Below are 25,632 nucleotides of genomic sequence, written 5' to 3' on the forward strand. Positions count from 1 at the left end.
GGCCTTCCCTGTTCTGAAACAACAGACCCAGGAGGGCCTTTCCCAGTTGTCTCTCTCAGCACTTGTCAGAGGACGTTACCTTCACTACGCTCCAGGAATTTCCTACACGTGTTTGTTGCAGCAGTGCAGTGGTTCCAGCTGATGGGAGATTTCAGCTTCCCATACAGAAGGATGATTTGCACAAGCTTGTTACATTTCTAGGAAGCTGTCATATAAATAAAAAGAGTAGGGGGGTAATGGCAAAACTGAACTTTAGTGATGCTATCTTAGTAATTTAGGGATGATCTCTGTGGACTGAACTACATCTATGGCTGTCGTGTCAGAAAGGTGCTAGTGTGACAGGCAAATTATTGGCATATCAGTTGTGAAATATCTTGGTGTGTGGCAGCTTTAATATGTGTTTATTTAGGGTTCTTTGTTAGCTTGTTTTCTTTAGACATGACTGAAACGAGGTGTTGAGGTTGAGTCAGGTTTGTGACTTGTTTGCTTACTGCTTGTTGTTTAGAATTGTTAAAGGGGAGGGAGAAGCCATAGCTTGGTCTGTTTGTTGGTCAGGACTTTGTTTCTGAAGAATCTGGGGCCTTGTAGTTGCTTTTGAGAAGGATATATTACTAACTGAATGCTACCCTGGTTGTGGATTTTTCCTTGTTTTTGGGGGGGAGGGAAGCCATGTTAATGATTTTTACAATTTTGCTTCTCTGCTGTGAAATTTTACCAGATCTGGGAACGTTCTCTGGTTCTGTACAAAAGGAAAACTTCACCAAGAAGAAATCTTTACTGTTCTTTGCCTTCTGACAATTAAAGATTAAATAAAACTTGGAAGCTTTGACCTTTCTGAAGAGGGTGGGGGTGTTGCTGGGAAGCACGTAGTGTGATTTTCTGCTTTTCGGTTTCAGTAGTGCCGGGGAGCTCAGCATATGCAACAGAATCCATTTTTCCAGAAGACTCAGAAACATTTCCAAAATGCTGGGCTGCTAAGGAGAATGGGAGTAAAACATGTCTCTGTTCTTTTCATTGCATTTGTGATAGTAAAGAATACATTGTGCATGCATGAGACTCTTACTGAATGTCAGGTAGTTGCCTTCTTGGCTTTACCTGGATGAGCTGTAGAAACACCTCCGGTTTTACCTGCATTGCAGTGAAGGTGCTGGTTAGCAGTAGAGAATCCCAGCCACTCCTCTTGTGTTGATGGTTCTGTGAATGTTTTAAATAGTTGCACAAATTAACAACAGCATTTTTGCTCCTTTCTGGGGCAGTATTGCAGTAGAACAACTTGATTTAGCTTTGTGTTCTGTACAGTTTGTTTGGGTTTGGCCAGAGTTTTCTCTCTAGTGTCAAACATAAATTTCCATAGAAATAATGGTTAATAGCACTTCATAGGCACACAGAAGCTTCATTACAGTATCTGAAAATACGTCTTTCCTGTGCTGCTCTGAGTGCTGAAATGTTCTTTCCTTCTATATAGCAAAGGAGAATCTACTGTGTTCAAGGCTCACACAGCAACTGTGAGAAGCGTTCATTTCTCCAGCGATGGCCAGTCCTTAGTTACAGCTTCTGATGATAAAACAATCAAAGTGTGGACAGTTCACAGGCAGAAGTTTTTGTTCTCACTCAGTCAACACATAAATTGGGTCCGTTGTGCCAGGTAAGTACAGTGCTCTGGTGGTGGTTTATCCTTCAAAGTAGAAACTGAGCATTGTGGTCTCATATTCAGATGTGTCCAGTGTCTGAAATGTGTTGTTAACCTGCATAGAGAGGCCTCAAATAGCAGTTGTGTAACCATTTTATATTTCTTTAGTGATCTTTCCCTCCTAGTCCTGTCTTTCACTTTGTATCAGTCATGAGTTCCATATCTTGAATTTACCAACAGAGGTAAAAGAAGGATTATAATATAATTGGTTTTGCAGCTTGGTTGCCTTCAGTCTTGTCATGCATCTATTCAAAAAGGGTCATGGGTGCCTCATCATTAGCACTTGGTTAAGAATACTTACAATGACACAATAATAACCTCCAAGAATTTTGGTGCTTTGTGTTACTCGTTTCACACATGCAGAGAGTTCAGCTGATGATCTTTGCTTTTTCTGTGATAACAAGCAGGTGCACAGAATGCTGAAAGGGCTGCCATTACGAGATCATCATTTCCTTGTTACTGCCTCAAAAAGCCAGTTTTCAGTGATCTGTCATAGTTCTGAGGAATTTTGATGTGTGGAGGTATTTAGGATAAAGCTGCAGATTTGTATAAGTGTGATAATTTCAGTAGATACTTTCATGGTGGCAGTGGTGGCATGGTGACCTGTAATACTATAGATGTCCACAGCAGAGTAGGTGGGATGTGTTCTCTGCCATGCACGATGTTCTTCACTTAGACTCAAGTCCTGATCCTGTATTATATCTGCCTCTGAAGCTGTGTGTTGATCTCTTATATTAAGCTCCCATCTAAAAATTTTACATACGTTCATTTGATGCACGAGAATGATGAAGCTTCTCCTCTAAGAGCTGTTATCTTGGAAGTAATTACGTTGCTGTGAGTAGTTGTGGCAAAAGTAGGAATTGTTTTGAATCATGATAGAGAAACAACTTGAGATACATTTGAAACAAGTAGGACAGGGGACCTTAAGTCAGACTGAAGACTTGTCTGGAGATGATGGAATGCACTTCTGGCACTGGGGATAGTTCGAGGGCTTACAGGTTGCTTTTTCTCCCCCAACTTCTGACAATTGGATTTTCATTCTAACTAATGTCAGTGTGGCTTCCTGAAGGATGAAGTGTGTTTGCAGACTGACAAAGCTGGCCGAGTCCAGTTGATCCCGGACACCTTTAATTTTGATACACTTTTAATTGCCATAACTGTTCTCCTAGATTCTCTCCTGATGGACGACTAATAGCATCAGCCAGCGATGATAAAACTGTCAAACTGTGGGATAAAACTAGCAGAGAATGTATACATTCCTTTTGTGAGCATGGGGGGTAAGTACTGCCAGGGTGTAAGGACTGGCCTGTTGTGATTGCTGAAGTGGGGATGTGATGGATGTTCATCTGTTTTTGTTACTGCAGCTGGAGATTCCTCCCCTGGAAATAATTTGCACCTCTTAGGAAAACATGAGTGCCTATTACAGAAGGCAGCCAGAGAACAAAATGCAAAAAGAGCATCCAGAATTGCTCTGATCTTGTCCTAAGTTGAAGTGAACTAAAAGCAGAAATGCTTTGGATGCTTTGTTGCATCCTCAGAGTGACAAAGAGTTACTCAAAAAAAGTTTCTTTTTTTTTTTTTAGTTGTCAATTGAGGAGATTTTGTTTCATACATTAGCTGCACCAAAAATTAATTTGTCAAGAAATACAAAATGAGCCCTCGGAGTACTGAGATGGGCCTGTTCCCAGCTTCTCAAGGGTCATTAATTTTACCCAATTTTGTGCAAGATGTTCTTCACTAAAATTTTTTTACTGTAGTTTTGTGTTTTAAAAAAAAAAAAGAAGAAAAATGATTGCAGACAAGTCCAGAAAGGAAGCTGGTCTCTACTTCACTGTCTTGTTAGTAGCAGCATGGGATTTGAGGCAGAAATTCAATTCATTTCTATCTTTAAAATTGTTTAAGACTAATAATGGAAAAATACAAAATCTGTGTTCATTTTTGTATATACTGATCTAGAAATACTGCTGAATTAGTGAAGGGCAGATATTATGTAGACATTTACACTTCAAAATGTTCTATGGTCAGGTCCATGACGTTTCAGGAGGTTCTTAACACCTGCAGCTCCTAACACAGCAGTGATGAAGAGCTTTGGGGGCAGTTATTTTGAGCTACGGTCTTGCAATCTGCTTGGGTTTATGAGCTTGGTCCTAATGGAAATTTGCCAGTATAGAATTTCAATTTATTTCCTCCTTTCCACAATGTTCACTGATTGTGATGTAGTTTTCTTTCCTGAAAAGCCAACTTCTTGATCTCAACCAAAGCTGAATATAAACAGTTGGATTTAACTGCAATTTGCAGGTTTGCAAATCACGTGGAGTTTCACGGCAGTGGTACGTGCATTGCTGCAGCTGGTACAGATAACACAGTGAAGGTGTGGGATGTTAGGATGAACAGACTCCTCCAACATTATCAAGGCAAGTTAAGATCTTTGAAGAACCCGACCTGTCCGTGTTTTGGTGTGGGTTGTCTGGAGTTCCAGGAATGTCTGTCTTGCTGTTTTTGCAGGAAGGTTGTGGCTTAGGCCCACAAGGGGAAGCCTTTCCTTACCAGCCTCCTGCTTTGCTTTCTTCTAGCTCAGAGATTAATTCTTGGCTATTGATAAGAAATGCTTTTGTTCTGGTTTCTCTTTGCTCACCAATGGAAAGGGGAAAAAAAGCCCTGAATTGGAACTGTCCCATGTTGCAGGTGTGCTTTGGTGATACCTGCTGTGCCACTTCGCTTCTGTTTACTTCAGGAAATGATGTGCAGTAAAAAAGATGTGGCATTTGCCACCAAATTAAAAACAAAAACAAAAAGAGTAGCTTAAGTTCATTTATCCTTGGAGCAGCTTAGCTTTATAATTAAGAGGCTGTATTTAATGTTTTTTTTTCACCCTTACTTTCAAAACTACCTATTCTTGTCAGATGGATTAGTGCTGTTATTTGGTAGAACTGTGTACTGATAGCAGACCTTCCCCATCCCTACAAGCTTCTTTGAGCTCATTTTACTGTTCTGTGCATATTAGTTGAGCCTAAATTCGGCTGCTCTTCCTTTACCGTTGCTGATTTGTACAAAAAGAGGTTGGTGAGAAGAAGGAGCAATCTGCAAATTTTGGAAGCCTTCAGTAATTTTCTGTGTATAGTGGGCTGTTCTGCTCTTTGTATTTTGATCACATAATCTGACTGTTGTGCACTGAACGTGACATCATCATCACTGATGGTTTTCTTCTTGGGTTAAAATTACACACGTGTGTGTACACATATACATGAATGCACATGCACACATAAATGTGTGTGCATACACAGTATTCCTCCACCTGGATTATGTTTTGTCTTGGCTTCTAAGTTTAAGCTCACATTTCCAACTGTGTTGTTTTTTCTTTGCATGCAGGTCAAACAGCATTTGAACTGTTCAAATTTTAAACTGTCTGAGCATCTCAAACTCTCGTCCAAGGTTGTTTGTGTGTTACTTATTCCCGTGGTTGTTACTGACTCAATCACTTCTGGTTCTGATAGTTAACAATCTCATGGAATAGAGCCTTTTGAGGATTGTTGTTCCAAATCATTGTCATCGTACCGGCTACATCATCAGCGCTGAATGCTGATATTCATCTTTCTTATGCATCGTTTTTGCTGTGCTGCTCCTGTTGTGAACCTTACCATAACTTGGCAGTGCCTTTCTGAGGTCTTGCTGCTAACACAGGCAGCAACTTTAAGTACCTCAGTGGTGTCAGGTTGTCCCGTAACCTACTTTATCAGCTTTTCAACAGTGACAAGACTTGCAGTGCTTTTTTCCAGCCATTGTATCCTTTGGCTCAAAAAATGGTCCTTCCTGCTTTCCCCTTACTGCAGGTAAATTGAGTGTAATGTGGTTTAGGTTCAACTGCCAGGTTCACTTTTGTCTTGGAGTTGTGTACTTTGCCTGTTTCTTACCCTTACTAAATAGCATTTTTGGCTGACACTCTTTCTGTTGAAGAGATCTTTTCCTGTTATGAATGTTTTTTTAGCAGCTACTGTGCAAGTCCTCATAATGAATTAAATTTTGAGCTTAAACTTGTGAAAGCAATGTAACGTACAAGTGCTGTTGGCTGTCACTTCATCCCCCGATGCGAGTGCTTCAAACTGATGCGTTCATAAGATGAGTTTGTGAATTCTGCTCTGCGAGGGGTTTCACACGCACCTTCTGGCTAAACCTGACTCAGTTTTGTGGCTTTCCCAGGTGGAGCTGCCCGCCCAGTCCCACTAGGGGGAGTCTCTTTCCTTTGTGTGTGCTTAAGCTGCCTGATTTCAGGGGAATCCATTTTAAATACGCGGTTGCACTGAGGACTTAATGGCTCAGCAGCCCTGCCGCAGACTCTTACGTGTTGAAGTCTGGTTGTTTTCCAGAAGGGGTAAGTCGTTTAGCTGTGCTGCTCCTGTTGCCAGGCCTTGTTCCAACTATAACATTTGCAAAGGAAAATTGGATGTGGAGTGCAGACTGCAAAACTTCCTGCATGGTGTGTGTTTAGAAAAGTAAAGGTGCTCTGGTCCCATTTGCTGTTCAGAAAAGTAAACAGATGCTTTACTCACTTGCCTAGGTAGCGCTAATTCTGTTCATACAGCAGGTCAACCCCTAATTAAAATGGTCAGTATTTATTACCTGCAGGCTTTTTTTCCTGTGTGAAGGTGTGTGCAGGGCATTTCAGTTGCACGCCTGTGCAAACAGCCTTAACCTAGTTATTCATGGCTGGTTCAGAGGAGCTCTTGGGACACGTCTGCACTCCAGACAGAGCTGTGTGGTGGATAGCAGCTTCTGGGCTTGTGGCCGTGGCAAGTGCTTACTGGGGTTTTTTTTGCCTGCTTGTCGCTACTTCTGTGTATTCAGTCCTGCATGGTGAAGTGACTCAGTGCTCAGCAGCTCACCTGTAAATGCAGTGATTGAGCAGGACATCCGTTGCTGAACTGGAAGTTAGTTTTCTCAGGCTCTGATAGCTAGAGTCACCTTGTAGCAGCACGGCTGTGGGAGGTGCCACCTTGTGCTGCACCCCAGATATTGGTTACAGTGTGAAATTGCTGTGTTGGCCAGCTTCTGGGGAAGCTGTTGTGAATGCTTTTTTGGGAGGTATGAGTTGGTGTGGCAGAAGAAAGATGCGGCTTTCCCTGAGCTTAGGCAGACAAGAGCTGCTTAGGCAAGAAGCTGTGACTGCCTCCAAGGGCTCAGCCTGTGTTACTTCTTTCCATGATGAAAAGTTTTTTTCACAAACCTGGAAATACTGCATTGTCTCTCTGGAACTCCAAGGTTATGTCATTCGTTTCATCTCTTTCTAATTTGGTTCCAGTTAGGACTTGCTTTTGTTGACATAATATGTGCTTGCTTGTATCTGAATATAGGCAATGAAGGGCCGAGGGATATTAGAAATTCCTCAGAATAAAATTTTCCAAGGAAACATGTATTTAGTGTTCTTCTAGAAGCTAAAATTCCACATATGCTTTTTGTCCAGCCTGACATCATAATGGGTCAAGAGGAAGATGTAGCTGTCTGTTGCAGATGGTGTTCACCTACGAGAAAAACTGTGGAGAAGTTACCAGTCTTGTGTTTAGATGCTTTTTATCAGTGTGTTTTTTCAATCATGCAGCTCAAGAGGAACTGTGTTGTAAGGACTCACGCTGAGTTAGCTGTGTTTGAGACTTTGAAAAGCATATACATTCAGCTTCACAGTTGAGTGAGATTTTCTTTGGATTCCTTCTTCACATTCACACGTAGGTGTGAAAGAATTGATGCTAGTGTCTGGAATTGCATTTTACTTGTTCATTTTTAACAGGCAGTTTAGATTTGTCATGTACATCAGACTGCTGAGGGAGCATAGGTTTAATTTGGAGGTGTTGAGAAGGGGTTGTATCAGTAGTAATAGTTTCAAGATGGAATATCGTAGGGCAGTTGGTGTAATTAAGAACAGTTGGGTGGTTAAAATTCTCTTCAAGCATAGTCTTACTATTGTACATCACGTATGTTTAGAAAGCAATGGAGAAATGTCTTGTAAATATATATATCCACAATAGTTCATTTTGTAAAAGGCTGGGGGAAGGAAGTTCTGCATTACTGCAACATCAGGCATCTGCCTCGTACAGAAGTGTTTTTTCCTAGAGCATTTTCCTTAGCTCTCTTCAGAACGACTCCCAGGTTTCATGTTTGTTCAAAAAGGGCTGCTTTATTGAGTCGTGGAGTTGTAGCGGCACCAGGGTTGGACAGGATGGTACTCCTAACAGTTTGTCCACTCACTCTGGTTATTTTAATTTTTTCTGTGGTAGGGAATTGGATGGCTGAAGAAGTAATGTTTGTATTGGACCGTTTTCAATTGGGTTGGTTCTTTTTTCCTACTTCTTGCTAAACCTAGCATTGGTTAGAGTCAGGGAGTAAATAAAGCATGATAATTACAAACAAAAGCAACCAAACGAACACTCCTGCACAATACCAATGTGAAGCTTGTGTTTCATAGGAATTTTAGCCTTCATTAATATATAAGCTTATAGATTCTATTCCAGAATTACTCGGGAACAAGAACAGCAGCTCCCCTGTGGTCAGATATGTCAGTGTCCCTGTGTGTCACAGAACTGTATAACTCACTTGTGAATATAGTTACATTATAGGAGTACACTGGAAGCTTTTATAGTCTTAAATCTCAGAATAATTGGCAAAGTTTCCTTTTTCCTCTCAGTGAAGTAGTGGCTGTTTTTACAAGAATTGAATGCTGCCCTTGTTCTCCAGTGCTTTGAGGAGTTTGGTGGAATGTTTTCCCCTTGACAGTTTTCCTATTAAACTTTGTAACAGACATTGGAGTGTGCATGTACTTTATTTTCTTCTTTTGCCTCGGGCTGATGTAAACTGGTCTCGGTGATCATTGTGTGCATCTTTTACATCCTCAGTGCACTCCGCTGCGGTGAACAGTCTGTCCTTTCACCCCTCTGGAAATTACCTGATTACTGCTTCCAACGATTCAACTCTCAAAATTCTGGACTTGCTCGAAGGAAGACTTCTGTATACTCTTCATGGTCACCAGGTGAGGAAAAGCCTTCTGTGTGAAAGCACGGAAACATGCAACTCGCTGGGCCAATCTGTGCTCAAGCCTTGCATTGTTTGTGGCCAAAAGTCTTCGGAAAACTTCCTTGCTTATTAAAATAATAATGATGATTATAATGAAAACCTTTGAGATCATCACTGTTCTGGAGGGAAGGCGTAAGGGAGGTAGGATGGGAGCAGACAGAATAGATGATGACAAAGCAGGATGGTCTGAGTGCTCAGATTCTGAGCGTGAAGCCTGAGGCCCAAGGGACATCACCAGTGCTGTGCTTCAGCTCTAACACTGCTGTGCAGTCTGTGTTCTGCAGATCAGACCCCCTCCCTCTCCCTGAAGAGGTGCAAACAGCGCTTGGCCTTCTGACCTGATGAAGATATATGCCGTTTGCCTGACAGTAGGTGTGAAACAGAGGAAATTACATTTTGAGATGTCATTTGGGCGCGTTTCCATTTTGTTAACTGACTGAATTAAATAATTGAAGGTGATAAATACTGCCAGCTGGTTTGGCTGATTGAACTGTTAGTATTATGCTGCCGGACATGTTCCTTGTGAAGTTAATTATTATATGAATGCTTGGAGCTCTCATTTTAAATACATTGATTAATTTTATTGTCTGTTCCAATTGGGGCTCAAAGGCACAAATAAGCAAATGTGTTTTAAGGATTCATTTACCGAAGGGACAAAACAAATTCCTAACCCACTTGTCTCTTTGTTACATCGAGGCTGAGTTTTGAAGCATCAAAACTATCTGAGTAAAATCATGAGCCCTGAAGCTGCTGGATTGATTCTGGGCAATAGCAACATCTGTGTAAGCTGAGGAACTGATCCTTCTGGTTTCTTGTGGCTTTATGCCTTGTGATTGCTTTATCTGATATCTAAAAATCCTTGAATTCATTCAGCAACTTCTCCTTAACTTTTGTTAGTAAACTTTTCTCCTTTTTGTGGTATTAGTGGGTAAATACAACAAGTTTGTACTTGAAGTTCTGCCTCATGGAAAGATCTGATTTTAAACTCCCTTGGTCAGTTTTTATGCTGAAAGGAATGGAACAAAGATTTGGAGAAAAGATAACAAATGCTGCATATCTCAAGACATAAACTTCAACTGCATAAAACTTTCTTCTTTGGAAAGTGGTGAGTGGGTGCTAATATCAGATGGGACTTCAAAGCTTTTGCCTATTGTTCTAATCTGATTTTCGTATTCGTCTCTTGTTGGTGAAGCAGAAGCTTAGGAAGTAGTTTCCTGGAAAAGGGTCAGTGTGGAGGGAGAGTGGATCTTTGTGCCTTTTATACTTCTCCTAGGAAGCAATGTGGATGGTTATTGTTTGTTTGGAAGCTGAACCTGCTTTCCATTCCCTCCTCCTTTCTGAAATGTAGGCAGTTTAGCTTTGAATGAGAATTCAACGTGGATTATTGCCAACCAGGTCCTCAGAATGAGGTAATAGAAAGACCCTCTGAAGTCAGGGTTCCTACAAAACAGTTGTTTCTTAAATCATCTATTCAGATGTGGGGTTAAAGCCCCTTGATTTTATTTGATTTTTTTCCCCTGTTGTTTCAGATCCCTCAGATAACAGCCATCACTCTCTCCTAGCCATCTAACTGATGCTGGAAAGGCTTTGACAGCAGCACAGCTAGCTGCTGTTGTGGGGTTGTACCTCTTCCATTTTGGAAACAAGCAGAAGTATAAAAGTGGCAGACAGTGCTTTCTGATCTTAATGTAATACCCTTAAAAGAAGCTGAAATAGAAATAGAACCAATCCTGGCATAATCCTGGGTTGGCTTTCACTCTGCTGATTACTATTGTGAGGTTTTTAATTTGTGATTTTAATTTGTGATTCGGCAGATGTATCTTACTTTTTCACTTAACGAGCATAATAACCTGTTCTTTGTTCCCAGTGTTGGTGTATAAATGTGGATTTTTTTGATTCTCAGGGCCTTTTTCCTCCAGTCTCACTGTGATTTCTGCCTGCATCTCTAAAAATGAAGTGGGTGTGGATTTTTGTTGTTCTTCATTGAGTAGATGTGCTTTTTCAAGGGAGGGCTGTAGGTTAATCACCAAATGAACAGCCTGTTCTGAAGACATTCTTGAGCTGTGACTGTGTGGGTGACTGTGTTGGTCCTCAGTTCTTATTCTGGCAGCTGACTGCTGCTGTGTTGTTCTGGGGAGGCTGTGTGTGCGTGGACACTTGCAGGGCAATGCCTTGATGTCCTTTTTGTGTACTATGATGCAACTGTTGGAGTGCTGGGAATTTGTTACCAGCTGATTAGCTGTAGTTTACATGGGGAGGACAGCATTGCTGTCTCTTAAAGTTGTGATGGAGCTGGCCCTGTTGTAACAGAAGGATCATTAGAGGCAGAAGTTTGCAGCTTGGAGCCAACATCTTGCAGCTGTGAGATACCATCCTGTTCTGTTCTGTGTATTTCCATTCTAGCGTGCTTCAGGCTGTAAAGTCCTATTGCCTGAACTCATACAGATGAGACACTGGGTTGGTATGTAAGTCCATCTCTGGCACTGAATCATCACGGAGGAACACAATGTTTTGGAGCATCTGGGTAGTTGCTAGAGAGTAGCAGGTTGTAGAGCATTTCCAGACAGCTTCTGTAGTGGCATAAATATTCCTTGTAAATATTTAGGAAACGGGGCTTGGTTGTATGTACAAATAGGAGGCCAGAAAATAAATTCTCCCAGTGACTTGAACAACCAAATAGCCGCATTCCACCTGCCTGGGTGGCATGAGTGCTCTCGGCTTTCCTGGTTGACTTAAGAGCAAGATTTTCTGAGCAGTGCTCAGGAAATGAACATGCTGCTTAACTACCAGCTCTTGGTGGGTGGCATTAAGCGTCCATGCAGGCCTCGCCATCCCTGGAGGGTGCAAAGACATTCAGGGTTGCAGAGAAGTGGATCAACCCGGGGAGAGAGAGGGGTTATGCATTATGATAAGCATTTGGCTTTTGATAAGCATTTGTGAATATTGAAAGGAAACGAGTGCTCTGTTCTTCCCTTGCTTGTGCTTTCTGTTGGTGGTTTGTTGCTTTTTAAACTGGAGCTTTCAGGAATCTAAATAAAATATATTAATTACAAGGTGCCAGTATGTTAGGGAAGCAGAGCAGATTTCCCCTGTGCTAAGCTGTAACACACCTTACTCTATGCTGGGAAGGGGCAGGCTTGGCTTTCTCACTCAGTGTAGCCGGGAAAGGCTCTTTAAAACTCCGTCCATTGAAAATTATTACAACTGGGGGCATTTAGCATGAAAACATGCCATTTACCTTTAACACCTCAATCCTGTGTGCTTTTCCTAATTTCTCTTTCCCTTTCTCTTCCTTTTACTTTCGCTACCACTGTGTAGTTTTTAAGAATCCAGTGGTTTGTGTTGCAAGGATAGGCAATACAGATGCCACTTGAAACTGGTTTCTGATCACTCAAGAAAGGTAGCAGTCACAATCTGGTAACAAAGGAGCCACTTACCTGTTTCAGGGCTTGTGAAACATTCCAAAGGAGGCAGTGTCCAAGTAGAGATACTTGCCTTGCAGCAGCCAGCCTTTACATGAGGTTCAGGGAGCACGGGGGCTCCCATCTGTGCTTCCAGAGCTGGCTGTGCCCCATCAACAGGTGTTCCATCCCTGGTTCAGGCTGTGACCCAGCAGTTCCTGTGCACTCAAGCCCTTCATGGTATGAACCAGCGGTTGAGTGTATGAGGGTCAAACTGTCCTTTACAGTGTAGCACATAATTGCGGTCCCAGCAGAGATACAGTTTGCTGTGACACTGTGTTATAAGTTCATGGGCTCAGTTTTTTCCATGAAGAGGCTGCTGTTTTCAGTTCTCTGTCCTTCTGGCTTGTTTGGCAAAAGATGTTCAAAAAGTCCATCGTTAAATGTCACTGAAGAAGGCAATGTCATGTAATTCTTCAGTTACACCCCACCTCCTGCTGCTTCTGCCTCTGTCAGTCATCTCAGGGGAGCTGAAGAGGTGTTCAGTGGGTGCTAGGAGATGCAGACCTGTCCTCTATGGCAGACCACGTGCTGTATTCCTGTACTGCATAAGTCTCTGCTTGGACAGGAGCACGTCAAGGCCTTTTGTACCACGTCCTCTGGCGGATGGTTGGATAATTACCTCAGGTACCAAAGGAGGATTCTGATCTGTTGGAGAGATATAACAAGAGTCCCCTTCGTGGTGAAAATTGGCGTGTGTATCATAATTTCTGATGGCCATATGCCAGTTACTGGTGGTGTTACCGTTCCTCTTCTTTCTAATATTCTTCCCTGTGGTTCGAGTTGTCCACATCAATTTGGCCCTACTTGCACTTCCCAAGACCAGCTTACCTTGTGGGTTCCAGGTTCTAAGGGGCAGGGACCAGAAGGTTATTTATCATTCCAGCTTGGGGTTTCAGTCACTGTCAATGGTTTAAGGGCTGTTTTGGCCCAATTCTGTGACTGGCAGGGTGGAGGGATTCACAAATCCATGCTTGCGGGAAGGGGAAACGGGACCTCAAAAAATTAAAAACAGCGGCAACAATCTGAGGAGAAACAAACTGATTCACTAAACTAAATGGAATTGGAATGCAAGATAACAAGCAATATAATACAATATAATTAGAATTGAAGGTAATGAATCAGATCTAATGAGAGAAAGAGTAAAAAGCTGTAGGCCTTACACCAGTGCTGCAGTGATGCATGCGGTCGGGACAAGCAGCAGTGAGGAGAGCCAGAGGAAAAAAAAAAAGGGACATCAGGTGACCTTGCCAGGAGTTACAGCTCCTCTCTGACCACAAATACCCTGGGGTATGTAGTTCTGCTCTTCCAGACAGGTGCCTGGAACTGGAGCATTAACACTTTAGCTCCCAGAGCACTACATGATGCTGTGATGTGGAATAGCAATAACCAAAAACCATAAAACCACAACTGTCATATATCACTGCCCTTAGTTTGGATCCTAAGCTGTTTGTAACATATCCAAGGTGCTGGATCTGTCATCTTCAGGTGTTTCTTTCAGGTATCTCAGTATTTCATGTAGTCTTGTAGTCTCCCCCAGCAAGGATTGGTGCTCGGTCCTCAGAGCAGCTTTTGGAATGCATGACTCCACTCTACCAGGCCCTCTCCCATTGGATTGTAAGGCAGATGGAATGTGTGATTCAGTGTTATTGTCCTGGGCCCACTTTTGTGCCATTGCTCATGTGAAGTGCATACCCTAGTCGCTTTTGGTGACTTGGGGCTTCTGTATGCTGCCATTAGTTCAGTTAATGCCTTGATGGTGTAGGCTTGATTTGCTTTTGGCACTGGTTAGGCCTACATTCATCCTCTTCCTGTGTTGATGCAGGTCAGGGTGTACGTGGCCCCTTCAGATTGATGGAGGGGTCCTGTAAAGTCGACCTGCCATCTCTGCAAGGGGTGGTGTCGCCTAGCGAGACCTGCTGTTGTTTCTGGCAAAGGTCTCAGTTGCATCCTGGAGCATGCTTTGCATTCATGACATACCTGGGCGATGTGTGAGTTCAGATGGGCAGCCCCCATGCTCTTACTGCCATCCACACTGTCTTCTGTCCAGCGTGTTGCCCTTGTTATGTAGCCATTATCTCTTGGAAATCTTCTAGCCATCTTATCCGAGTTAGTGTGTTGGCTTCATCATTCCTTGGTGACTGCGTGAGCTGGTGTCTGGATACATGGTAGGCATGGACTGTTCTATGCCTAACCATGTTCCAGATATCCAACCACCTGCCTCTGCCCCAGATTGGTCAGGCATGGATATTCCAATCCTTATTCTTGGCTCAGCCCACTGGCTCCTCTGTCCCCTGGCTGATGAAGCCGAGTGATAAGATGATCAACATCACATCTCAGATTCTGTATGTTCTTTGGTGCTCAGATGCGTTTTTCTTGTTTTCCCAGTAGTCCTGATCTTTTTCCATCTCTTGCTGTCAACAGTTTACAGGCTGGTTCATCAGGGTTCTATGCCTAATGGGGTAGGGAGACCATTGGACCCACACCCTGCGAAAGGGGAAAAGGGGAAAGAGAAAAGGGTAGGGAGATGGGCCTAAAAACAAAACTGGCAGTGATCTGAGGAGGAAAAAGCTAATTTATTAGAAAAGATATCAGAATGCAAGATAACACGATGTAATGCAATATAATTGGAATTTAAGCTAATAAATAAAATGAGAGAGTGTCTGAAAACTGAAGGCCTTGCTCTTATGCTGAAGGTGAGATGTCTAGCTGGGCTGAACAGAAAGGGAAAATGGAGAGCGAGGTCTTGTGACCAGCAGGCAGTTTTTGTCTTTTCAGTGGAAAAAAGTCTCCTGAGGTGTGTAGTTCTTCTCTTCTGAGAACTGGGCACCTGGAAAATTGTCAGTCTGTGGAACTGGAGCATTAACTCTTGAACTCTCAGTGCACTACATGATGCTATGACGAGGAATATCAAAAACAAAAAACCATAAAACCACGACACTCTTTTACCCTTTGTCTTTGCAGGGTCTGTTTGCTGTCTTCCTCCTATGCTATGGAATTACTGAAAGCAGTGTGAGCAGTGGCAGTTCTGGTTTCTTTGCGCTGTTTTTTTTGTGTGTGTGCGTGTGGGTTTTTTGGTGTTGTTTTTGTTTGTTTTGTTTGTTTTTGTATCTTCAGTCAGTGAACCTGGGATTTCAGTGGACTTGTTGCTGTTTCTGATTTGCTTCCCAGGCCTCAACAACCATTTATTCTTCTTTTACCCTCCCAGCAGCCCCGCAGAGAAGGACCTGGGGGTCCTGATGGATGAAAAGCTTAACATGAGCCAGCAGAGTGCTCTTGCAGCTCAGAAGTCAAATGGTATCATGGGCTCCATCAGAAGAGGGGTGGCCAGCAGGGACACGGAGGTGATTTTTTCCCCCTCTGCTCTGCTCTTGTGAGGCCTCATCTGCAGTCCTGTGTCCAGGTCTGGAGCCCCCAGTACAAGAAAGACAGGGAGCTGTTGGAGAGGAGCCACGAAGATGATCAGGGGACTGGAGCAGCTTCCCTTTGAAGACAGGCTGAGGGAGCTGGGCTTGTTCAGCCTGGAGAAGAGAAGGCTGTGGGGTGACCTCATTGCAGCCTTCAGTACCTAAAGGGAGCCTACAGACAGGAGGGGAATCAACTCTTTGAAAGGGGAGATGACAGCAGGACAAGGGGAAATGGCTTGACGTTGAGGGAGGGAAGATTGAGGTTGGATGTCAGGGGGAAGTTCTTCACAGAGAGAGTGGTGAGGTGCTGGAACAGCTGCCAGAGAGGCTGTGGATGCCCCGTCCATCCCTGGAGGTGTTCAGGGCCAGGTTGGATGGGGCCCTGGGCAGCCTGGGCTGCTATGAAATGGGGAGGTTGGTGGCCCTGCCTGTGGCTGGGGATTGGAGATTCGTGATCGTTGAGCTCCCTTCCAACCCTGGCCACTCTGTGATTCCTCCTTGTACTATTTAGTCTGTTCTAAGAGAGTTTGAATGAATGTATTGGCTGGTATATTCTGTCCCATGGGCAGCAAATGAAGCAGTTGTATTCCAAAAGAAGTTATTCATATCCTCTAGAAATGCCTTGTTCCAGCTCCTGGCACCTTTCTTACATTGTTGTCTGGCTCTTCTCTAGTATGACTTAGTTTCTCCCACATTTTTAGAAAGTAAAATTAAATAATTCTGTCAGCGCTGTTGACCCTGCCTGTCACTGTAGCCAACTGCCTGCCTCTCCTTTGATCTCAGAGAGTGTGCATCATTAAACTTTTTGCCAGTGATTTAATCTTGGATTCTCTCTAGACTGGCTCCTGTTCCTTCTGTTACTCTAAAGTGAAAATCTTTCCTCTCTTGAGTTGAATTGACTGATGGTGTTGGCCCTGCTGTTTGTGAAATCATCATCTTTCCTTCACTGGTTTTGCTGTGGAGGAAAAGCTAATCCAGAAGACTTTCTCTGTGATCATCTGATTCTTATTTATAGGTAAATAAGTCATTTTTATTTGTCATTTGTGAGCAAGTATGACTCCGTGCTCCAAGCGTAGTTCCGTTCCTCCAAACCAAACCCTTGGCCTCTCTCTTCAGTATTTTTTTAGAGAGATCTATTTTTGGAACCATGTTTGAGAGCTTTGTTTTCACAGATGCTATTCCTTCTGTCTCTTGTCATGGCCTTGCCAACTGTTACAGATGCTCCTAGCATCCTGCCATCATTGAGTCCTGTAATCTGTACCTTTGCTTCAGATTCCATCCTTCTAAGGCAGCGAAGGCACACTGTGTTAAAGCCATTCAGAACAGTTCTCAGCATCTTTTCTTAAGGCTGCAATTTGTTCTGTTAGCTGATCAAACTGGATTGCTAAGGCAGCGAATGCTGTGTGGTTGTTAGCCTTGATCCATGGGTTCTTTTTGGAGGTGCCCAGCAGCAGCACAAGGGGCAGCAAGCACAGGCTGGAGCAGAGGAAGTTTCATGTGAACGTTATGGAAAACGTCTTTACTTGAAGGGCTGCAGAGCATGGGAACCCAGACAGGTCATGGACTCTCCTTCTCTGGAGATACTCAAATACCAGCCTGGTTACTTTCTTGTGCAACCTACTGTAGGAGACCTGCTTAGCAGGGAGTTGGACTGGGTGACTGATAGAGGTCCCTTCTGACCCCTGTGATTCTCTAAGTGAGAAAGCTTAGAGGTGGGAAAGGAGAAAGTAATGTCTGTCTCTTGGGGATAGCCTGCACATCAGTTAGATTGCTTAAGATACTGTGCATCCGCAGCAGAGGGTTAGATATAATCCTGTTATCATTGCTTTTGTATGGCTTTCTCTTTTTTTTTTCTTTCTTTTTTCTGTCTGTGTGTATTTCCAGGGCTGTAGGCTGCATCCAGAGTGAGAGCAGTGTGTCCTTTTGAAGACTCTCTGTTGTGTCTCCACTCTGCCCGACACTCCTTCCTTGAGTAGCACACTGATTAGTTTTGATGTTTTATGTGCTTGCTACAGCAACAAATAGGACATACATAGTTTGTTCTATCTGGGAGGGGTGCTGTAAATATGCATAGCAAATAGACTTTTCACTTAATGTAAAAACATCTGTAGAGGATGCTGTGTCTGTCAACTTGTTTGTCTCCCTTCTTTGAACTTAGAAGAGTACAGTTGGCCTTTGACATCAGTTTCTGTGTTGGGAGGAATATTTTCGGCTGCACTTCATTTTTTTTCCCTTTCAGAATGCTGTGACTTTGGAGTCAGTTTACCTGATTTTATGTGATTGCGTTGTAGTAAATTTTGACTAAATACACTGAAATATTTATACTGATGAAGCCATTTTGCAACACACTGCTGTTCTGCAGTCTTCCACACTTCAGTCGGTTCCTGAACACTGAGTCTTAAGAGACGTAGGCAGTATCTTGAATAGTTTCTTCACCCTCCTAACCGTACCTCAGGAGGCTGATTCTTTTAAATATAGCATCTGATACCCCGACAGACACAGATAGTGTGAATGGTTCCTTTCTCTTACGTTTTCTGCGTCGTTCAGAAAACTTTCTTTGAGCAATATTGTGCAGTTCCTGTCTTTTTCCATTTACTTCAGAGGGTCTGCGTTCTCAGTGGTGTGGTCAGACAGCTGAACTGTTGGAGAAGGTGGGTGGGAGAAAGTGGCATAAGCACATTTTGTCTCAGCTGATAAATGACAGTGTCTCTCGTTTGAAATATCTGCAGTAATTAATGCTGAATTAGTTGTACAAGCTTAGTCACACTAATGATTGTGCGTGTGCTTCAGCAAGATTTCTGCAGAATGAAATGTTTCTATTAAGAAGCCTAAGAAACCTTTTGAAATTGCTTCTAGTGAAACGATAGCATGGAAATATCTTCCAGTGTTTTTTAAGGAGTCTAGAACTCCCAATTGAAATGTTAGTTTTGCTGGTATAATCTTGTGCCAGCAGATCTGAAGGCAGGAAGGACTGCATGGCACCAAGTGCAGTGAGTGTAGTGTGTTCATCCCAAATGTGATCTCTGTGTGTTCGTCGGGCTGTAAGACTTATAATGAAGAGTTCACCTTTTTAAAGAAGAAGAACAAAGGAGAAACAGAAATAAGCTGGATGTGAGTTTCACATCTAGAGCTCTTTGGGAAGACGTGAGCTCCTATCAGAAAGCTCCTATTGGGACAGTCCGTTCTTGTAACTTGTAGTGCAGTAATGAGAAGCTTCTTACCTGTCTTCTTAGATACATACACTGTTACTTGAAAGAAGATAACTCAGAGTGTGGTGGAGTTCTCTTATTGTAATAGTGGTGATTTTTCTGATCGTTTTTCAGTCTGCTGCAAACTCAGCTTTCTTTTTCAGCCAGCTCAGCTCTGGAAACGTTTATTTCAGCCTCTGCTCATTCCAGCTTTGGCAAAAGCTCAGGCTTCAAACGGTGCAAGGTAGTGGCTCTAACAGTTGACATTAAGAAAAAAAACAGAAATTGTCTGGATCCTTGCCTGATTCTGACTGGAACAGTTTGTCTCTTGTGCCTGTGCTTGAACACACTTAATGATTTCCCAGCTTTGTTTAGCTTCTTGGCTCATCCTTCCCATGTATTTCTTCCTGTAGGATTACTTAAAAGATTGGAAACATACTAAAATAAATTTGTGGTGTGAAATTCATGCTTTTGCTCAAGTAGTACTTCAGTCAGTAACATCTAAAGACTCAGAAGTGACTTCCCAAAATGAAAGGCTTCTTCAAAATACAGCTGCCTGTGCTGTACGAAGGTGGGATCCGGGAGACATTAATTTGTGCATCTCTTCCATAAATCTTTTAAGAAAGAGTCTGTTTTGGGCTAGTCTTCTGTTCTTCACTTAATGTGACAACTGCTGTCACATTGTAGCTTAACAGTGGCCAACTGCAGTGCTGTAGGGAATGCCTGCCTGCTTCTTGCACCCTCCATTGCTGCTGCAGGTGTCCATTTGTTGTCTGTCTGCACATCCCACGTGTGAGGAGGTACGAAGCATTGCTGCCGCCTCCAAAACTGTATCGCAGTGCTCCTTAAACTGAAGCTAATGTGCAAAGACAGATATGCTCTGCTGATGCTGCTCCATCTGCCACTCTTCTGCCACCTATTCTTTGCAGCGGTGCTCAGGCAGCCTTGTCGTTTTCTTCCTCCTGTGCAGAGAACCGTGGGCTTGTTTGTTATGGACCTTGATGACTGGGTCATCAAAATGAATAACTGTATCCTGCCCTGAATCCTCTGCAGTTATCCAGATTGTACAGATTCCTAGGTTGGAAATTCTTCTAACCTTGGCCAGATTGATTGATGCAAATTGATTGCATTGGTTGATAACTGCTCAGGCACGGTGTGAAGTTATTTCATGGTGGACTGGCAAGATCTTCTGTATTGAGCAGTCTGCATGGATCATATAGAGAAATCTGTGAGAGCACATGGCAGCTGTGGAAACAAAACCTTTTGTTCATAATAACTCATAGTAGAACTGATTGCCTTTCACCTCTTGCATTTAGCACTACTTGTTAGTGTTTTTGTCATCAGCCACTGTTTTATGCTGTCCCTTACTGGCATCTGTGTATTTTTGAAAGACAGGCTGTTGAGGTGGTGCGTGGAGGACAGGTGCTATGTTCCATGGTGGTCCTATTGTTCATAGCAGTCCATGAAATGTGTTCTCTCTTGTTGTCAGTCTCCTGAAGATGTGAGGTAACTCTTGAAGTTATGGACCTGGGAGCTATACGTGATTATGTGGAAAATCTTGTTTCAGTGGGTTTTTCTTTCACATTTCGATTATTGATGGTGTGAAGAGGAACTTGGAAAACATAGGCTGTAATTGCCATGACTTCAGAGATTGTATGGGATCATCGTCCTTTTAACAGTTTGTAAAAGAAACCCTGTATATTTATGGGGCACAGTGAATGATTTCTGAATGCTCAGACTTGTCAATATTTTTTTTCTAACACCACTTGATGCAGCATTACCTGCATCAGTGTGTTTTGAACCCTCCTTTTCCCCTTTGAGCCTCCTCTTCAGGTGTGTCCCTGAAGGCTGCCCGTAACAAACTCAGCATTTGTGAAAAAATGAGCAGGAGCTTTAGGAAATGCTAATTCTTAAGGGAAGGGGATGACTGAGGGAGAAAAAGGCAAAGCCTGGAGTTGTAAAACTGATTTGTTCCTCACTCCATCTTAATGCTGTGGATCTTAAATTGCAAGTGAAAGTGGGGGAAAGGATAACCGAGTGCCAGTTATCCTAGTGCAGTAACTGTGAGCTGCTTACCTGACAGAGAAGGATTTTTGACATCTTGCTGATGTCATGAGGGACATACCTTGTAATCAATGGAGACTGGTTTTTTTTTTCCATATTTGTTTTAAATGTCTTTAAATTTTATTCACAGGGTCCAGCCACCTGCGTAGCATTCTCCAGAACTGGAGACTTCTTTGCCTCTGGAGGATCTGATGAGCAGGTGGGTGACTGGTTTCCTTTTATTGTTATGTTTGTTGCTGTTGTTACTTTCTATGTTACTGTTTGTTTGTTTTAAGCATCTTACTGCTTTCAGAGAGAGAACCAATGTTAGAAAGTAACAATAAATATTTTCTCACTGAGGAAGCACTTATGGTGGGCTAGTTGGGAGTGTAGTATGGACAACAGAAAACATTACCCTGCGTACAGGCCTTGTGATATGCGTTTTTGAGGCTTCTGGCTGCTGGTGGAGAATAGGCTATAGGGGGTGCAACTGCCTGCACTGAAACAGCCTGAAGATCTGTTGTCATTGCCTGAGTTTGTCTCCTCTTCTGCCTCTGCCTAGTTCTGAGAGATGGGTAAAGGGATGAGGAAGCAGGTGGTGATGCTTCCCTCAGTGCTCTTCCAGAGTCCACTGCTCCACTGCCTGTGAGCTTATATTTTGCATTTTACAGTGCTCTTATCCTCCTGTAGATCTGCCTTTCAGTTCTATTTGAGAAGAAGCTGTCTCCTTAGGTGGATTTGATTCTGAGCAGACATGAGATTGTTCTGTTAGTAAGGGCTGGAGCAAAGCTTTGCAAATGCTGCAGTTACACAGCTGCTGGAGCCAGAGCTGGGCTTTTCTCTGAGCTTGACATGGACTCTGGGATTGAGAACCTGAGCGTATCGTACTGCTGGTGAAGGGTTTTTGTGGATGAAGCCCTTCTCTATTCCTTTTGCTTCTGGTCCTGAATTATAATCCAGGTTCACATTTGTTTAAAACATGTTGGGGTTTCTTTTCTGTTGTCTGCATGAGAAAACAAAAACATAGCAGACATGTCTGGACTGTGCTGAAATGCCTTGGTAGGTTCTCTATGTAATATGTGTTCTCAGCATACTATTGAGAAGGAAATCAGTCCTGCTTGTAGTTCTTGTCAGCTGCATTTTAATGCCATTTTATGCTAAGATAGGTGGTGTAGTTTACCATCTTGTCTCTTTAATACCATGTTATTTCCTTTAAAAAAATTAAAGGGATTTTAAAGAGGAGAAACTCATCTATTTTTTTTTTTTCTATAAAATTATACTAGTGTCACTTTTATTAAGATTTGCTCTTGAAATGCTTATCTAACACGAGAAGCAAATAAGCATCTTTGCTGTTGTTTCTTTCTCCCATAAGAACGCCTGGTGTTGCTGGAAGTTGGAGTTGCTTAGTGATTCTCTGTTATTTATTTTCCAAAGCATTCACTTTTGTGAAAACTCCTATCTTTGTCTTTGATTCTTAGGCATAGCTAAGAAGTTGATTTTTCTTTTTTATGATTTTTAGTTTCTATTTTGAGAGGTTTGTTACCCTGCACTTGGCCCACTGCGCAGATTCCTGTGAGAAGCTTTATTTCATCAGGTCCTCTGTCTTTCCTCTCGCTGGGACCCGTTTTCATTGCGGACGAGATTCACTCTTTCTTTGCAGTATCTCCCTCTGGGTATTGTTAGCTGAGACACTGCGTGGCAGTGCTTCCTCAGGAGGGTGCTTTGTGAAGGCATGTTTCTGCCGTTTGGTCACACTGACACTTGTGGCCATCAGTGCCACTGCAGCTCATGGTTGCATGTGTTTCTGAGCCATCGGGAGCATCGGCCGCGAGCTTTCGTGAAGGAGTTGCCTCTCCCCTGTTAGGTTTGTTTCTGAGCACAGTTTCAGCAGTGCTTCTTTCTCCTGTGTACGGAGGAAGAACTTTCACATACAGGACGGGCATGGATTAAAAGCGACATTGGTCCTTGTATACGTATGAGATTTTTCTGTGGAAGGATCTTGCTGGACACTGGCTTTCTGGATCAGGAGAAACATGAGAGCTGATGAAAATAGCAACACATCTCTAGAGATCGGAGAGAAAACGTGTGTGAGGAAATTTAGATGTTCTCATTCAAAAAGATGGTTCAAATACTGAATAGAATAGTTAGTAGGCTGTCTGGCCACTGATCTATGAAGCTGTGAAGAAAGTATTGTGTACAATAAGGAGCATCGTGTTTTCCTGTTACTCCTATTACTCTCTGGAATGGCCATATTGGTCGTTGGATCTATGTAAGTACAAAAAAAAGCCCTTCTACATTTCACAGAAGGCAGGAATGAAGCTGTGTGTACAGCAATGTTTCTGATAACTAAAATGAACTACTGAGATTTACAATGTCTTTCAGACTTTCAAAACAGTCGATTGATGCCCTTAGACTTTTTTGACTCTTTAGAATGTCAGCTCTTCAGGATTTTGCCCCGTAGACTTGCTCTTCATGTGTTGAAGTGGTTTTTGTGTTAGAGGTTCAGTTACAACTCTTCTCTTTTGAAATAAATGCTGCATTATGGAGAGGCCATGCCTTTAAGTGGGACTTATTAGCTGGCAAACTGACTCAAAATGTCTGATGTTCGTCTCAAAGTGCTGATCTCTCCTTTTCCTGTGAATGAATGCATTGATAAAACAGCAACTAGTTTGGTGTGTGACTAAGTGCTGTAATACTACATGTAATATTTTAATGTATTTGTGGTTTTAATGCTATAATTGATGTGTTGCTTCAAAGTTCTCTGGGTATGTCTAGTTTCATGATGTTCCTAACCCAAGAAATGTTGAAAGAAGACACTTTCAGGTTGAGAACTCCATCTGTATTCAGTAACATCAGCCTTCTCGGACGTGGAGGTGAAATCGGCCTCTAAGCAAATGTGGTGAAAAGTTTTCATAAAAGTGACTTAGCCATCTGGCCTTGTTCTGCAGGTGATGGTATGGAAGACTAATTTCAATGCAGCAGATTACGGCGAAGTTCTGAAATCTCACAAGTCTGGTGCTAATGTGGATGGGACCCATCACAGTCTGGTAGGTCAGCACACACAGGTTACATAAAGCTCCTTTTGGAGAAGAGTGTCTACAGTTTGAGTAAGATGTGACTTGGTTTCAGGTGGTTGGACTATGGAGCCATCTTTTTCCTTGGTGTTAATTTGAGCTGTCTGTTATTTACCATCTTGGTATTGTTTCTGGTTTGTTTAGACATATGTACTTGGAGAATGGTAAAATGAAATAAGGATTAAAAAACAGAAATAAATGTAGTTCATTTGTGTGCACAAGGAGATGTGAAAAGCTTGGACAATATTCTGTACTCCCACCTCTCCTCACCTCCCAGAAATAAAAGCACAGATGTGAGTAACAGCTGAAAGCAGTTTTACTAGATGGTAGAAATCCTTGAGGGATGCCATTAGTTCTGAAAATAGATGTTCATTAAGTCTTCTCATTGACAACTATCAAAGACAGAAGAAATCTCTGCAGAGACTTAATGCAGGTGAGAAAAGGGTGACATTGTACTAGAGCTTTGTTTCTAAATATTTGGAGACATCTTAGTTCTGACTGTATCTAATGCATGAATCCATTAGCTGAATAATGCTGTGTGATGCAGTGATCTCAGTGTAGTGTTTATGTTAGATGTCTTGGATCTTACAAGAGTAACCCTTTAAAGTTATTGCTGGTGTGAGTGATGTTTCACTTGGATTTTCGTGTTCTCTTACGAATCTTTGGATGCTTCCTTGATGTGTTGAAGTATAACTGCAGTATTTCAGAACATGTTGTTACCGTGACTATTTTGTTGCATATGGTTCAAACAGTGGATGTGTGAGTGTTGGTATGCATGCATGATGTGTCTTAACTGAAAGGTAAACTTCTACCTGATACCTTTAACTCTGTGGCAGTATCTGTAATCTTTCCAATCCAGCTTTTTTTCACTGGAATATAAAAAGCAAGGGAAAGTGGTTGTGTTATGGGTATAACACGTAATAGTCAGTGGTATTCTTACCTCCTATTTATTCCTTGGCCACATGGAGGAACACTTTGGCTTGAGGTAACCAGTGTTACCTTTTGGTGTGAACAGCACAAAGGATCCGGTAGATCTCCCAGATCAGCTGTGAGCATCAAGAGAAACTTGATGTGAGTTAAACCTTTGACAGTAAAACTGTCCTTGGCTAAGAAGCAGGATGGAGGAAGTAGCAGTGGAGAGCTTTGGTGATAGCTGACATGACTGTAGCCAGTTGTCTGTCAGTTCAATTCTGTGCGGTTGTTACTGCCTCTCACTTCATGGTTGCCTGGGAAGTGTGATGCATCTTTGTCCTGCTGTAGAGGAGGGAAGTTCCTGCTCTTGTTTCGTGTCATATTGTGATCTGTGAGACCAAAGCCAAGATAGTGAAGTTTTTGGTGAGTATCACCCGAATAGTGGCTGCCTGTTAGCAGAACAGGCAGAGCAGAAGTAGAGTCTGCACCAGGTCTCTGCAGATGGTTCACTGTGTTTCATGAGAGTAGAAATGCAAGACGTGACTGGTCCCTGTGCTCTTACGGTTGGTAAGAATGCAGTGTCTGAACATTAAGACAGTTGTGATTGCTAAAATAATAAGAAAAATAATGTTCTCTGAGAGCCTTTGTTTTGAATACCGCAGGTTAAGTTTAAAATTGGTACGAAATGTTCTTAGCTATTAAAAAGAAATGAATGTCTCTGAAAATATCTTGGTTTATTAAGGAACGTAAGTGGAACCTGAACGTGGTAATTCTGACTTCTTAATCAACTGTCCACAG

At 42.5% G+C, this 25,632-nt stretch overlaps 1 protein-coding gene across 1 annotated transcript in view; it reads left to right on the top strand.

Moving 5' to 3' along the window:
- Window positions 1-25,632, top strand: part of POC1A (POC1 centriolar protein A) — a 57,506-nt gene that overhangs the window by 9,158 nt on the left and 22,716 nt on the right. The window contains exons 4-9 of the mRNA XM_052679349.1: window positions 1,466-1,645; window positions 2,860-2,967; window positions 3,989-4,104; window positions 8,572-8,705; window positions 21,000-21,068; window positions 23,797-23,895. Of these exons, the coding sequence (XP_052535309.1) occupies window positions 1,466-1,645; window positions 2,860-2,967; window positions 3,989-4,104; window positions 8,572-8,705; window positions 21,000-21,068; window positions 23,797-23,895 (706 nt within the window). The remainder of the gene's footprint in view (window positions 1-1,465; window positions 1,646-2,859; window positions 2,968-3,988; window positions 4,105-8,571; window positions 8,706-20,999; window positions 21,069-23,796; window positions 23,896-25,632) is intronic.

Source organism: Tympanuchus pallidicinctus, unplaced genomic scaffold, assembly GCF_026119805.1.
Source record: "Tympanuchus pallidicinctus isolate F22 unplaced genomic scaffold, pur_lepc_1.0 scaffold17, whole genome shotgun sequence".
NCBI lineage: Eukaryota > Metazoa > Chordata > Aves > Galliformes > Phasianidae > Tympanuchus > Tympanuchus pallidicinctus.